Below are 14,348 nucleotides of genomic sequence, written 5' to 3' on the forward strand. Positions count from 1 at the left end.
CTCTCTATTATCTTGCAGCATTGACTTCTGTACAACCAGTTAAATATTATTATTAAATAAAATGTATGGATCGAGCCCAATATCCTGGCGTGCTTTAAACAAATGGAACAGCGGGATAATTTAGTTTTATGTTAGATAATGAGCAATACTCCGCCGACAGGCAAAGGGTCTGTTCAGTCATTTGATCTGAATCTCGTATCTTTCTACCAGAACACACTTTATTCTTGTCAGGATGCACAAACCTGCAGGTTCAATCGGGTCAAAATGCCGCATCGGTCGGCACCTACGATCAAGTTCCAGATCAAACTGCGCTGAATCCTTCGCATCAAAGGTTGCAAATTAAGAAAAAAACGAATCCATGCTGATGTACTGGTGTAGTTCCGGTTGTGATCTCCCTGCTTTGATTTGCAGTGTGACCTTAAACATGAAAGCAGTGCAGACTTTTATGTATTTGTTGTGTATATTATTTTACGTCTCTGGGATTTCACAAAGAAGGACACTTTGTTTTAGACGCTTTAAAAACAGGACAGGTCTTAAAAAATCTACATTTTATTAAATATTTTACAGCCAAATAAACAATTAGTTTGCAAGACATTCAATCTTCGTTTTTTTCAACTTTTTTTTAAAATTTCTTTATAATGCATTTAATACTGGACTTTGTTCCTTACAGAGGTCATAAACTAGTCCATGAATATGAGATCTGAGTTTAGAGGTAATTACGATCCCTCCTCGTCAGCATGGAGGCTGGTTTATGGCTTTTTGCCGGTTACACCTTCAGTCTATGATCATATCTCTGAGATATAGTCGTTGTCCTTTAGATTCTTTGCAAATTACCTCTTTAACACCGATTGGCTTATTTGCGGTTGTTTGATTGAAGACCCGCCCTTCTTGGCCTCTGATTGGTCGGTACTCGTCGCCTTCTATGCAGAACTCTGTTGCTGATGAACAAGTTTGGTGAAAGCCTTCTGGTTTAGTGCTCTCACATATATTGTAGCTCGACTGTTTAAAGGGTTAACAATGTGTGTTTAGCAGGGACCAGCTTATTGTAAAGGCAGTTTAAAGGGTATTTATCAAAGTAGGGTTGGGGCAACCCTACTTTTAGATGGCTTGTTTTGTGGTTCTGCTGAATGTAAACGGCGTCTATTCATTTTCAATAAAAATGTAAACGACTCACAGAATTTACACTCAATTTGAATTTATACTTATTTACACATTTTGATTTGACTTTCTTAGGATTACTTCCTCATCTTTATGGCTGCATACAATCTTTCAGAGAGAGACTTTTGGTCGTTAACTGCAGTTCATGCCTCTGCCTCATGTCAGGATGTTCTAGTTCCACACAAAGTTTAATGCATGTAATAAATGACGCTCGCAGAGGGACGTGATGAAATGAAAACATGGATCCTGTGCTGGTTGGATTCTGCATAAATAAGCCACAACTACTGTAATTTAAAAGGACACTTCAGCAATTTAGTATTGCAGATCTATAAAGTTGGGAGGATCAGCAGCAGGAAACACTGGCCAAACGTTTACACGCTTGTCAATATTAAATTTGGGTACATCTGGGTTAGACCTGGGCATGCCCTGGAAGTTATCGTCCTCCAAATGTCCCCCAGCAATATCCCATTTGAGTCGAGGAATTACGTTGAATCTCTTTTTCCAGGAAATGCCTTTTTCCCAATTGGCCGAAATTGCCCCAAATGGCCGTGAAACCAGTCTTTTAATTGTAATAAATATTTTAAATCAACTTAGAGATGTGGATCGTTTTCACATTCAAAGAGGGGCTTCTCAATGTAGATAATCTAACATTTGGCCAATATCTGCAAGTTAATGGCCACCAAAACAGGCCAAAAGGATCACATTTGACCCTAATTCCCTTAAAATTTGATCTTTTTAGACCAATGTGAAGATGACCATAATATCTCAAATTTTAGTCCTAAAGACTCCAGATTTTGCACAGACACTGTGGACAGAGCCTATAATGAGGTCATGGTGTTAATATTGTTCAGATTGAAGGTCATTTTATTCTAAACATGTCAGAGCTTAGCTTTCTTTTCCATGCTGTACCCACTCCCAAATGTGGTCCAACCATGTTGGCTTTGACTCTTTAGGCCTTGGCATCTCTGCGTGGGAGTGGTTTAAAAACTCAGATTTCTCTTATTCAAAGGGTCATAACTGCTTGAAACTTGATGGGAACATTGCCTTTGATGAATTGAATGAGCACCCAAAAGAACAAGTCTGCAAAAAGCTATATTTTTTCAGGAACATTTTATATATGTAAATCCACCTGATTCTTAAAGCCTGTCCTCTGTTGTCCACCACATTTCATTTAAAATATAGTTCATGGGAAAACACCAATTTCCACCAATTTCCAAGTTATTCAAGGATTTCCAGTCGATTCAAGGACTTCCAGATGTTTTACGGAAGGTTTGACCCAAAAGGCCCCAAAAGGCCCTTCCTGGACCCAAAAAGCCCAAAATGCCCCATTCGGCCCTTGTCCCACCCATTTACACCCATTTATGTGATTCAATGGAAGTTAATCTTAACCTTACCAATTATCCCCCTAATGGCCTAAAAGTTCCCTAATGGCCAATGGTCAACATATGGTCGACATCGTCCCTATAGGATTTCCCACTTCGGTACACTTTGGACCCAAAAAGGCCTTCATCCCTCGCAATGTCCTTCATGTTCCCAAAATTCCCCATAAAAAGATTGTCAAGATGGCCCTTTTTTTGTTTTGCCCAAAACATTGTCACATGTAACAAAAGGGCCGTGTCCCATCCAAGCCCCATGTTCAATCAGGGCCATACCGCAGACATTCCCTTACTCTATCTCTAAGGCTGAGCCCTATGGAGACCCCCAAACCTGACGTTCTCCGTCCCCCCCAGCTGCGCCTAGATATTCTATCCATGAAAGTCACGAACAGGACCGGTGATAAAGGGCAGCCCTGGCGGAGGCCAACACCCACCGGGAACGTGTCTGACTTATTACCGAGAATATGAACACAGCTCCTACTGCAGGCGTACAGAGACAGCTTGGCCCATTGCAACGAGTCTGGCACCCTATACTCCCGCAGTACCCCCACAAAATCCCTAGAGGGACCCGGTCAAAAGCCTTTTCCAAGTCAACCAAGCACATGTAGACTGGTTGGGCAAACTCCCAGGACCCCTTCAGTAGTCTTGCGACGGTAAAAAGCTGGTCCACTGTTCCACGACCTGAACAAAATCTGCACTGCTCGAATGCTTGAATCTGAGGTTCGACAAGCGGTCGGAGCCTCTTTTCCAGCACCCTGGCATAAGCTTTTCCCAGGAGGATGAGTAGTGTGATACCCTGATAGTTCAGCACACTCTCTGGTCCCCCTTGTTGAAGATGCGAACCACCACCCCGGTCTGCCAGTCCATGGGCACTGTTCCCGACCCCCATGCGACATTGAAGAGGCGTGTCAGCCAAGACAGCCCAACAATGTCCAGCGCCTTCAGCATCTCAGGGCGGATCTCGTCCACCCACAGAGCCTTGCCACCATGGAGCTTTTTGACTACCTTAGTGGTTGCCACCAGGGAGCCACCCCCAAGTTTTCAGACGCTGCCCACTACACAAGAGACATGTAGGCCGGGTTTAGGAGTTACTCAAAGTGCTCTTTCCACCGTCTGACAATATCCCCCGTCTGGGTCAGGAGTTCCTCTCCCCCGCTGATAACAGCCTGGGGTAGGCCCTGCTTTCCCTTCCTGAGCCGTCAGATGGTTTGCTAGAAATTCCTTGAAGCCAAACAAAAGTCCTTCTCCATGGCTTCCCCGAACTCCTCCCATGCCCGAGTTTGAGCAGCTGCAGCCATTCTGGCCTGCCGGTACCTGTCAGCTACTTCATGAGGCCCCTGGGCCAACCAGACCCGAAAGGCCTCCTTCTTTAGCTGGATGACTTCCCTCACCCCCGGTGTCCACCACCAAGTTCTCGGGTTGCTGCCAAGACAGGCACAGGCTGTTTTCTTAAAAGAAACCTTTAATGACTTTTTAAAAACTATTCGGGGCTTTCATAACTTATACAGCAGGGTATCATTTATATATTATTCTATTATTATCATTAAAAACGTTGATCAAACTGTAAGTTAGGGAAGAAGAAGAGATAATTTGTTCGTCCTAAGTAGAGAATACCTTCAAAAAGTTAAAGTAATCAGTGTTTCTAACCTTTGTAAACAAATGTTAAACACAGATGTGGCCTGTGATGTCTGCACTGGGAGGAGACGGAAAGCCTTCAAGTCCTGTCTGATGTGTCCAGCTTCTTACTGTGAGAAACACCTTCAGCCTCATTATGAAGCGGCTCCATTAAAGAAGCACAAGCTGGTGGAGCCCTCCAACAAGCTCCAGGAGAACATCTGCTCTCGTCACAATGAGGTGATGAAGATCTTCTGTCGTACTGATCAGCAGTGTATCTGTTATCTCTGCTTAATGGATGAACATAAAGGCCACGACACAGTCTCAGCTGCAGCAGAAAGGACCGAGAGGCAGAGAGAGCTGGAGGGGAGTCGACTAAACATCCAGCGGAGAATCCAGGACAGAGAGAAAGACGTGAAGCTGCTTCATCAGGAGGTGGAGGCCGTCAATCTCTCTGCTGATAAAACAGTGGAGGACAGCGAGAAGATCTTCACCCAGCTGATCCGTCTCCTGGAGGAAAGAAGCTCTGACGTGAAGCAGCAGGTCAGATCCCAGCAGAGAACTGAAGTGAGTCGAGTCAAAGAGCTTCAGGAGAAGCTGGAGCAGGAGATCACTGAGCTGAAGAGGAACGACGCTGAGCTGCAGAAGCTCTCACACACAGAGGATCTCAACCAGTTTCTCCACAACTACCCCTCACTGTCACCACTCAGAGAGTCTACAGACTCATCCAGCATCAACACCCGTCCTCTGAGATACTTTGAGGACGTGACAGCGGCTGTTTCAGAAGTCAGAGATAAACTACAGGACGTCCTGAGAGAGAAATGGACAAACGTCTCACTGACGGGGACTGAAGTGGATGTTTTACTGCCACAACCAGAGCCCACGACCAGAGCTGGATTCTTAAGGTATTCACGTGACATCACACTGGATCCAAACACAGCACACACACTGCTGTTATTATCTGATGGGAACAGAAAAGCAACAATAATGAGTCAACATCAGTCTTATTCTAGTCACACAGACAGATTCAGTGGATGTCATCAGGTCCTGAGTAGAGAGAGTCTGATTGGACGTTGTTACTGGGAGGTGGAGAGGAGAGGAAGAGGAGTTAATGTAGCAGTCGCATACAAGGATATCAAGAGAGAAGGGAGTGAATTTGGATTTGGATGGAATAACAAATCTTGGGCATTAAGATGTAATAAAAACGGTTATTCATCTTTTCACAACAAAGTCCAAACAAATCCCGTCTCAGGTCCTCAGTCCTCCAGAGTAGGAGTGTACCTGGATCACAGAGCAGGTATTCTGTCCTTCTACAGCGTCTCTGAAACCATGACTCTCCTCCACAGAGTCCAGACCACATTCACTCAGCCTCTCTATGCTGGACTTTGGCTTTATGGTGGATCCACTGCTGAGTTGTGTAAACTGAAATAGACAGAAGTCCTTTGAGGGTTAAACTCAGTTTGAACTCTTGAACTCATGTAGTCTCCATGTTTGTGGCTGAGAGATGATTGTTGAGGCGTTTCTTCACTGCACAGAGATCAGCTGTCAGTCAAACATTGTGGGCGGTACTTTGACGTCTTCTCATTATTGTTGTGTAAATGTTTGAGCTCCTCTAGGTGGCGCTCCTTCCTGTGTCTGTTTAGCCATGGAGGCTCTCACTGCTCATGATGACGTTTGTTTTTTCTCTGCATGAACATTTAAACTTCTCTGATCTGTAAATGTCTGATGAATGTTTGTATTGATGCTTTTATATTGTTGTTTCTCTTCCACTGCATGTTTCTGAAGAGAGAAAGCAGCAGACCTTCATTCATCAAAGATACTTGTTCTCTTTGTGTGTATTTGTGAACAAATCCTTAACTACATGTATTTGTTTGGCAGACCTATGAGCTATTATTACACTTTAATTATCATGATCATAATCAATGAGATCATTCATTATTCTCTTTAATATAAATGAGATTCATTTTAAACTGATTGATTGTGTGGATGACGTGAATCTGTCCATGAAATAGTTGATCAAGAGTCATTTTACAGACAAACTGAATGTTTATGATGAATAAACAAACATGAACAAAGTATTTTCTTCTTGTCTTCATTTCAGGGTTTCACACAAAGCTGATGTATAAAATATGAAACTAATATGAGAGAATAACTGAGTCAGTTTTCCTCCTGAAACACCACAAAGTACAGAGTTCATGCTTAGAGCAGAAGAGCATTAGTCAGTCAGTCTCTGTCCTCTAAACTTTCCTCACTAAAACATCTTGGTCACAGAGAAATGAGCAGTTTGATATCACGTGTTGCTTTTTGCAACCACGAGTTTGTTTGTCTATAAAACCACTGAGGTACTTTGACAGCGGCTGTTTCAGAAGTCAGAGGTAAACTACACGACGTCCTGAGAGAGAAATGAACAAACGTCTCTCTGACGGACTGAAGACTGAGACCCAGATGTTGTTTTTCTGACAATTCAAAAGAGTGTATATGTCTAAATATCTTTATAATATTGGATTTTTCGTACTGCTTTGTTTATTCCATATAGATAAAAAATAATTACATACACAGTTAACCACCTCCACTAATCACTTTCTTTTCTCTTTTTTTTAGCTCTAATCATTAATATCCTGTTGCTGTTTTCGGTCAATAAAGTTTAGTGCCAATAAAGGTCTACTTAAATAAAACAAGATTTATTTTGATTTTACAACTTTACAAGAAATAACTTTAAGGATACAATACAAACGAAAGATGGAAATAGAAAACAGCACAAAAAGGAAAAAAAATAATTTGTAAAATAAAATAAGAATACATAGACAGCCAAAACAAATAATAAACACATTTGCACATCACCAGTCTGAGATGAGCACATCTTGGTCGGTTTAAGTCAGCATCGGTGCCAGTATTTTTAATCCGGCAGAGCAAAGTCCAGTCCGGAAGGGTCCACCATGTCTAAGACCGGTTTCCATGTCTTGACAAATCCCTTGACACTGTCATGGAGGGTGTGGGTCAACTTTTCCAGAGGAAGGACTTCCAAAATCCCCTTATACCAGTCGTCCATAGAAGGGGAATCTTTAGAAATCCAGAATTTAAGAATAGTCTTTCGTGCTATATACAGAAGTATTCCAATCAGTTCAGCGTTGCTGCTGCTCCTTGCACTGCTCACTTTAGCTGCCAGAACACATCGAGGAGGTGGAAGCTCCAGGTCATATCCCATCAAAGAAACCACTGCGTCCTTCACTTCTCTCCAAAATGTTTGTATCTTTGCACATTTCCAAAACCAACTTCAGAGTTACATTTACTACATGTAGGGGAACCGAGGCCCTGCCCCTCAGCAGTGGCGTACAATGCAGTCTATGTAGTATTTTAAATTGTCTTTCTTTATCTGTGCGACAGCTCAGAATGTTAAGTGTGTTTTCCATAATTGATGTCCAGACATTTTCCTCTATCTGACACTCCATGTCCATCTGCCACTGTTTACGGATGTGGTCAGTGGAGTAATTAAGATTCAGGACAAAGGTTTTATACACATGGGAAGTGAATCTTTTTGGTATGGGTTGTGTGAGGATTTCTTCCAAAAAGCATATGTTTGGAGCATGTAAGATTTGGGGTATTTAATGTCTTATTTGTAGATAGCGGAAGAAATGGGACTGTTGAAGAGTATTTGCTCTTCAGGCCCTCAAACGACTGCATTGTTCCTCCTTTATAGAGTTTGACCAGCTGGTCCAGACCCTTCAGAGCCTAAACACAGGGTCTTGGCATGAGGGGGGGAAATCCGGGTTTCTCCATATGGGAGCCAAAAGTGAAAAATTATTCTTAAATCTAAAGTAGACCATGATCTTATTCCAGGTGTTCAATGTGTTCCGTATGTAACGGAGTTAGAAATACACTGTCATTTCTTATTTTCAATGTATTATATTTTATTTTTATTTATTATTTAACGATCCTGTTGAAGTGTGTGTGTGTGTGTGAATTTTATTTTGAAGAGTTAAATCTGTTTCCTGTGGAAATTGCGTTTCACCTCTTCAGTGCCTCCTAGGCTCCCATAGTCCCGTCTCTCCCTCACTTAAGTTTCATACTTTTGGAGGTAAGTTGTGGGGAAAACGATGTAGCACTATTTTGTTATATTCTTACCGTATTGAACACACGGTAATGGTCGCTAATATGATCACGTTGTCCATCTGTTGTGTCATTATTTTACACGGTAAAAGTATAGGTTTTGTGGCTGTTTCATTTGGTCTATTTGGCGCCGTTTGTATGAGCTACATCCGGTCGCCCTGAAGTACTTTCCCTTTATACATTTTGTTGTTTTGCGTGTCTAGGAAGCTGATGTGCAGCGAGGAAGACCAGAAAGCAATGTCTGTGTTTTATTGTCTTCTGCTGGTAAACCGCAAATCCTAGTGTGTTGCCCTTTGTGCTGCCCCGACACTCGCAGGTGGTAACGAAGGCTCGTTACAAACTCCATAGACACATTAACCGCGTGAAATAAAAAAATCAGAAAAAGATGAATAGATTGGATAGATGAAGACGTTGTGCGGTAATATTCAAACACAGAAAATGCAGGATGTGTTTTTGTATCGTAGAATTTATTGGGATCCATGTTATAACAGAAAAGTAAACGTTTTACAATTTCATCTGTAAAAGAACGCACAGAGCATCTTTTCAATGGGTCACCCTGATAAAGTGTCACGGAAACAAGCGAGCTTTAGGGAACAGGGCAGACCGGAGAAGACACTGTCTGGGGAAAATACAGAGGTATATACTGTAGATTTAGAAATATATATTGAAGAGAGAAAAGACTCAAGGCTACAGACATATATCATCATTTTACGAATATCAGCAAAGTCTTTGAGCAACACAAACATCTTCACATTTAGTATTCATAGCTCCTCCTGCTCTACGAGTCCAAGTTAAACACAACCGTCATGTCGTCTTATACTGGGACTGAATGGAGTACTTCCTGTCGTGAAGAGCAGAGAGAATAGAAGTCCATGCTTCATGTGTTAAAGCTGCATTCTCTCTCCTGACCACCAGGGGTTGACTCCTCTCTAATACCTTGCCGTGCTTTAAACAAATGGAACAGCGGGATAATTTAGTTTCATGTCAGATAATGAGCAATACTCCGCCGTTCAGTCATTTGATCTGAATCTCGTATCTTTCTACCAGAACACACTTTATTCTCGTCAGGATGCACAAACCTGCACATTCAATCAGGTCAAAATGCCGCATCGGTCGTCACCTACGATCAAGTTCCAGATCAAACTGCGCTGAATCCTTCGCATCAAAGGTTACAAGTTAAGAAAAAAAAACTAATCCATGCTGATGTACTGGTGTAGTTACAGTTGTGATCTCCCTGCTTTGATTTGCAGTGTGACCTTAAACATGAAAGCAGTGCAGACTCTCTCTCTCTCTCTGCAGAGTTTCTCCATGTTGTCACATGCAGTGAGTCAGTTTGACCTCTAGGGGGCGGGGCAACCTTAGTCGTAGTTTATACTGAGGCGCGCACCAGAAAAATGACGTAATCGCAATTTCTGTTCACACGACTCACAAATATATCAAAAAAATAATATATATAATATATTATATAATATATCAATAAAAAATACACTCTTATGTATTTGTTGTGTATATTGTTTTACGTCTCTGGGATTTCACAAAGAAGGCCAATTTGTTTTTAGATGGTTTAAAAAGAGGAGAGGTCTTAAAAATTCCATATAATGCATTTAATACTGGACTTTGTTCCTTACATAGGTCATAAACTAGTCCATGAATATGAGATCTGAGTTTAGAGGTAATTACGATCCCTCCTCGTCAGCATGGAGGCTGGTTTATGGCTTTTTGCCGGTTACACCTTCAGTCTATGATCATATCTCTGAGATATAGTCGTTGTCCTTTAGATTCTTTGCAAATTACCTCTTTCACACCGATTGGCTTATTTACGGTGGTTTGACTGAAGCCCCGCCCTGCTTGGCCTCTGATTGGCCGATTCGTCTTCTACGCAGAACAAGTTTGGTGAAAGCCTTCTGGTTTAGTGCTCTCATATATATTATAGATGTTGTCCAAACATCCACATCACAATCTGACTTCGCTACAGAAATCGATATGTCGTGTGACGACGCACTCGGCTGACCGGCCGACCGCTCGACTGTTTAAAGGGTTAACAATGTGTGTTTAGCAGGGACCAGCTTATTGTAAAGGCAGTTTAAAGGGTATTTATCAACAAATATAACAACAAATGTTTCTCAAGAAAATCCCCAACCCTACTTTTAGATGGCTTGTTTTGTGGTTCTGCTGAATGTAAACGGCGTCTATTCATTTTCAATACAAATGTACACGACTTGCAGAATTTACACTCAATTTGAATTTATACTTATTTACACATTTTGATTTGACTTTCTTAGGATTACTTCCTCATCTTTATGGCTGCATACAATCTTTCAGAGAGAGACTTTTGGTCGTTAACTACAGTTCATGCCTCTGCCTCATGTCAGGATGTTCTAGTTCCACACAAAGTTTAATGCATGTAATAAATGATGCTCGCAGAGGGACGTGATGAAATGAAAACATGGATCCTGTGCTGGTTGGATTCTGCATAAATAAGCCACAACTACTGTAATTTAAAGGGACACTTCAGCAATTTAGTATTGCAGATCTATAAAGTTGGGAGGATCAGCAGCAGGAAACACTGGCCAAACGTTTACACGCTTGTCAATATTAAATCTCCCTGACGATGTGTTGCAACTGAGAGCATCAGTTATTAAAGGCCTTCATTTCTTTTCTTCTTCTTCTTTTTTTACGCCACACACGTTCACAGCTCCGAAGGTGAACGCAGTTGCAGCCGTTTTAACTGCTTTACCTGCGCATTTGAATAAAACCCTTCCTCTCAATGCATTCTTATAATAATATATATAATAATAATATCACATTTCTCCCAACATTTAAAAACAGAATTCATATAAATAGCTTTGAACTATCCCAAAACTACAAAAATAACATATTACTTCGTGGAATGAGCGTCTTTCATCTTTAAATAGCCGATCCACAATCTAAACAACTGCCTCCTCCTCCCTGCACAGATTAAAAAGCATCATCCTGTAAATATCCTGCACATCCAAATCTACAGATTGTTTCTTAAAGCTTTGCGTTGCACTACGAGCGGCCCGTCGGCCGGGTGGCATCTACTTCCTGCAGGAGGGTTTATGTATATTAGTGTTTGAGGGTTTATGTATATTAGTGTTTGAGGGTTTATGTATATTAGTGTTTGAGGGTTTATGTATATTAGTGTTTGCGTACGTGAACGTGACCATAGCCGATACATAAACACAGCACCGTAAGCGTGTGAGGCGCAAAACACAATCATGGGAAAATAATAAGGCGACTAAATATTTCCCTGCTCTTCGCTAGAAGCGACTTGTTTTTCCAATCAAGCGCCATTTAAAAAAACATTTTATTATTATTATTTTGATGATCCCCCTCCGTCTGTCTTCCGATCCACCTGGCTAGCCGCGGACAAACGTGGGCGAAAACATTTAAATCACTTCTAGTTTTTTGGCAAAAACATTTTTCAAAAGGTTTAAAGGGCCCTGACTACTTTTTGTTTGCATCTTTTTTCTCTCCATCTTTCACCAACACACTCTTAACGGGACGTGTCACAGGCACATGGAGGCATCACCACAGTCACCAGGAGGAAAGGACCTGAATAGAGATTCTATACATAAAAGCCCCGTGTGATAATAATCTATTCTACGCGTCAGCATCCTCAGTCTATTTAAAAACAGGTAAAGCGGACGTCCTGTTTGGGGGGATTTTCTCCTTGTGTTCTCGGACGTCACCTGAACGCCTCCGGCGGCGCGTTCATGGACCGTGTCCGTCCAACGGCGCACTCAGTCGTCCTCTGGAGGAGACTTCCTCTCATCTCCTTACTCTCGTCTCCTTCCTCTTATCTCCTTCCTCTTATCTCCTTCCTCTCGTCTCCTTCCTCTTATCTCCTTCCTCTCGTTTCCTTCCACCTGGGGCTTTGACACAGGAAGGGGTGAAAACATAGGCGGAGGGGAGGAAGAGCGGCACTCAGGTCAGGTGGTCTGATCGCTCCTCGTCTTCCTCGTCCTCCGCCGCTCTCCTCGGCTCCACGGCGCCGGAGGAGTGCTGCGACTGGCTGGAGCAGGACAGGTGGGAGGAGTCGTCTCCGTCGTCCGCCATCACTGCCCTCTTGCCTGGCCTCCGCCGCTGCACCTCCTCCTCCTCCTCCTCCCCTCTCCAATCCCTCCTCCTCCCCGCCTTCCTCTGTTCTCCGACCGTCCACATACTCTCGTCCTCGTCGTCCTTCCCCTGCGCCTCCCGGTCAAAGTCCAGCAGCTCCTCCATCATCTCCTCTATCTCCAGCTCTCCGTCCAGCTCCTCCTCCACCTCGGACCGGAGCTCGCCCATGCTCTCGGTTCGGTTGGTGTCGTCCGTCTCCTCCTCCTCCCCGAGACCCCTCAGCCTCTCGGGGGGGTCGCTGACCTGACTCTCTCCGAACTCCAGGATGGTGGGCAGGTTCCCCTGCTTGGGGCAGCGCTTCCTCAGGCTGACCAGGAAGGGCTGCGGCAGGGAGAAGATGTCCACGTTGTTGCCCAGGTCGATCCACGTCACGCTGGGGAAGCTGCCGGGATCCTAGAGCAGGAAATAGAAACACACTTTATTAAAATATCATCAAATATCATCATTCTTTTAGTAAAGGTTACTTGTATCTGGTCAGTGTAGTCCTGGTTCTCTATAGACCTCCATCAGTAAACAGACCACCAGAGAGAAGATGGTCTGGTTTTATAGAGTTCTTCTTAAAGCTCCTCATCGGAGCCACCCGGTTGGATTTAACTCCGGGGTGTGTGCTTAGGTGTGGGTCCGCGGGGTCGGATGGTGAGCCGGGTTAGGGGGTGAGCTCCAGAGGTGGGCCTGGTTCTCCAGGGGTCACTTGGCATGCAGGTTTACCCAGGTTTGAGTGCTTCAAATCGGGCTTGCAGTTATCGTCCTCCAAATGTCCACTATGGTCCCCAGTGTCCGAAGTACTTTGAGAGGGGGATTTCCCTAACTTTTACTCAGAGAAGGTGAAGATAGACCTGGGTACAGTTAGACCAATGTAAAAATAATACTCCATAATACGCCATAATATATCAAATATTAGTCCTAAAGACTCCATATTTTGCACAGAAACTGTGGACATAGCCTACAATGAGGTCATGCGGTTGTTCAGATTGAAGCTCATTCTTTTCTAAACATGTCAGAGTTTAGCTTTATTTTTTATGTTGTACCCACTCCCAAATGTGGCCCAACCATGTTTGCTATGACTCTTTAGCCCTTAGCATCTCTGCGTGGGAGTGGTTTAAAAACCTAAATTAACCCAAATTCCACTCCTTCAAAGGGCCATAACTCCTAGGAAAAGGGCCAAACTGCTCAAAACTTGATGGGAACATTGCCTTGGATGACTTGAATGAGCACCCACAAGAACAAGTCTGCAGACCCTTTACAAAGCTATCTTCTGTAGCAGTATGCTAGCTAGTTAAAACCAACTGATCCTTGAGGAGCGTCCTCTGGTGTCCACTATGTTTAATTTAAAATATAGGTCATGGGAAAACACCAATTTCCACCAATTTCCAGGTTATTCAAGGATTTCCAGTCGATTCAATGATTCCCAGTTGATTCAAGGAAGGTTTGACCCAAAAGGCCCCAAAAGGCACATTAGACCCCAAAAGGCCCATTAGACCCCAAAAGGCCCTTCGGCTGTACCCCAAAAAGCCCATTCGGCACTTGCCCCACCCATTACACTTAACCGTACTAACTGTGGCATACAAGTTCCCCAATGGCCAATGGTCAACATCGCCCCCTATAGGATTTCCCACTTCGGTACACTTTGGAGCCTCAATGTCCTTCATCCCTCGCAATATGCTTTGTGTTCTCATAATCCCCCATTATTAATTAGTCGAGATGTCCCTTTTTCCCATACAGCCCAAAACATTGTCACCGTGTAACAAAAGGGCCGTGTCCCCACAAAGCCCCATGTTAAATCATGTCATTGCCCACATGAGCATTGAACTATGGAGTCGGTAGGCGGTGCCCTTTCCAGGACCCCTCCCACCGACTCCAAGAAGGCCGGATACTCCAAACTGCTGTTCGGTGCATAAGCACAAACAACAAAATAGGAAATGTTCCAGATTCCAGAGAAAGTCCAGAGAAAGT

The 14,348-nt window shown here is 43.3% G+C and overlaps 1 protein-coding gene across 1 annotated transcript in view; it reads right to left on the reverse strand.

The window, feature by feature from the left end:
* Window positions 1-12,203: 12,203 nt before the first annotated feature.
* lrrc75a (leucine rich repeat containing 75A) overlaps window positions 12,204-14,348 on the reverse strand; it is a gene marked incomplete at both ends in the record, with an annotated part of 38,375 nt that continues 36,230 nt past the window's right edge. Inside the window, one exon of the mRNA XM_079224930.1 lies at window positions 12,204-12,788. Coding sequence (XP_079081056.1) covers window positions 12,204-12,788 — 585 coding nt within the window. The remainder of the gene's footprint in view (window positions 12,789-14,348) is intronic.

This window comes from Taurulus bubalis (assembly GCF_910589615.1).
Source record: "Taurulus bubalis genome assembly, chromosome: 10".
NCBI lineage: Eukaryota > Metazoa > Chordata > Actinopteri > Perciformes > Cottidae > Taurulus > Taurulus bubalis.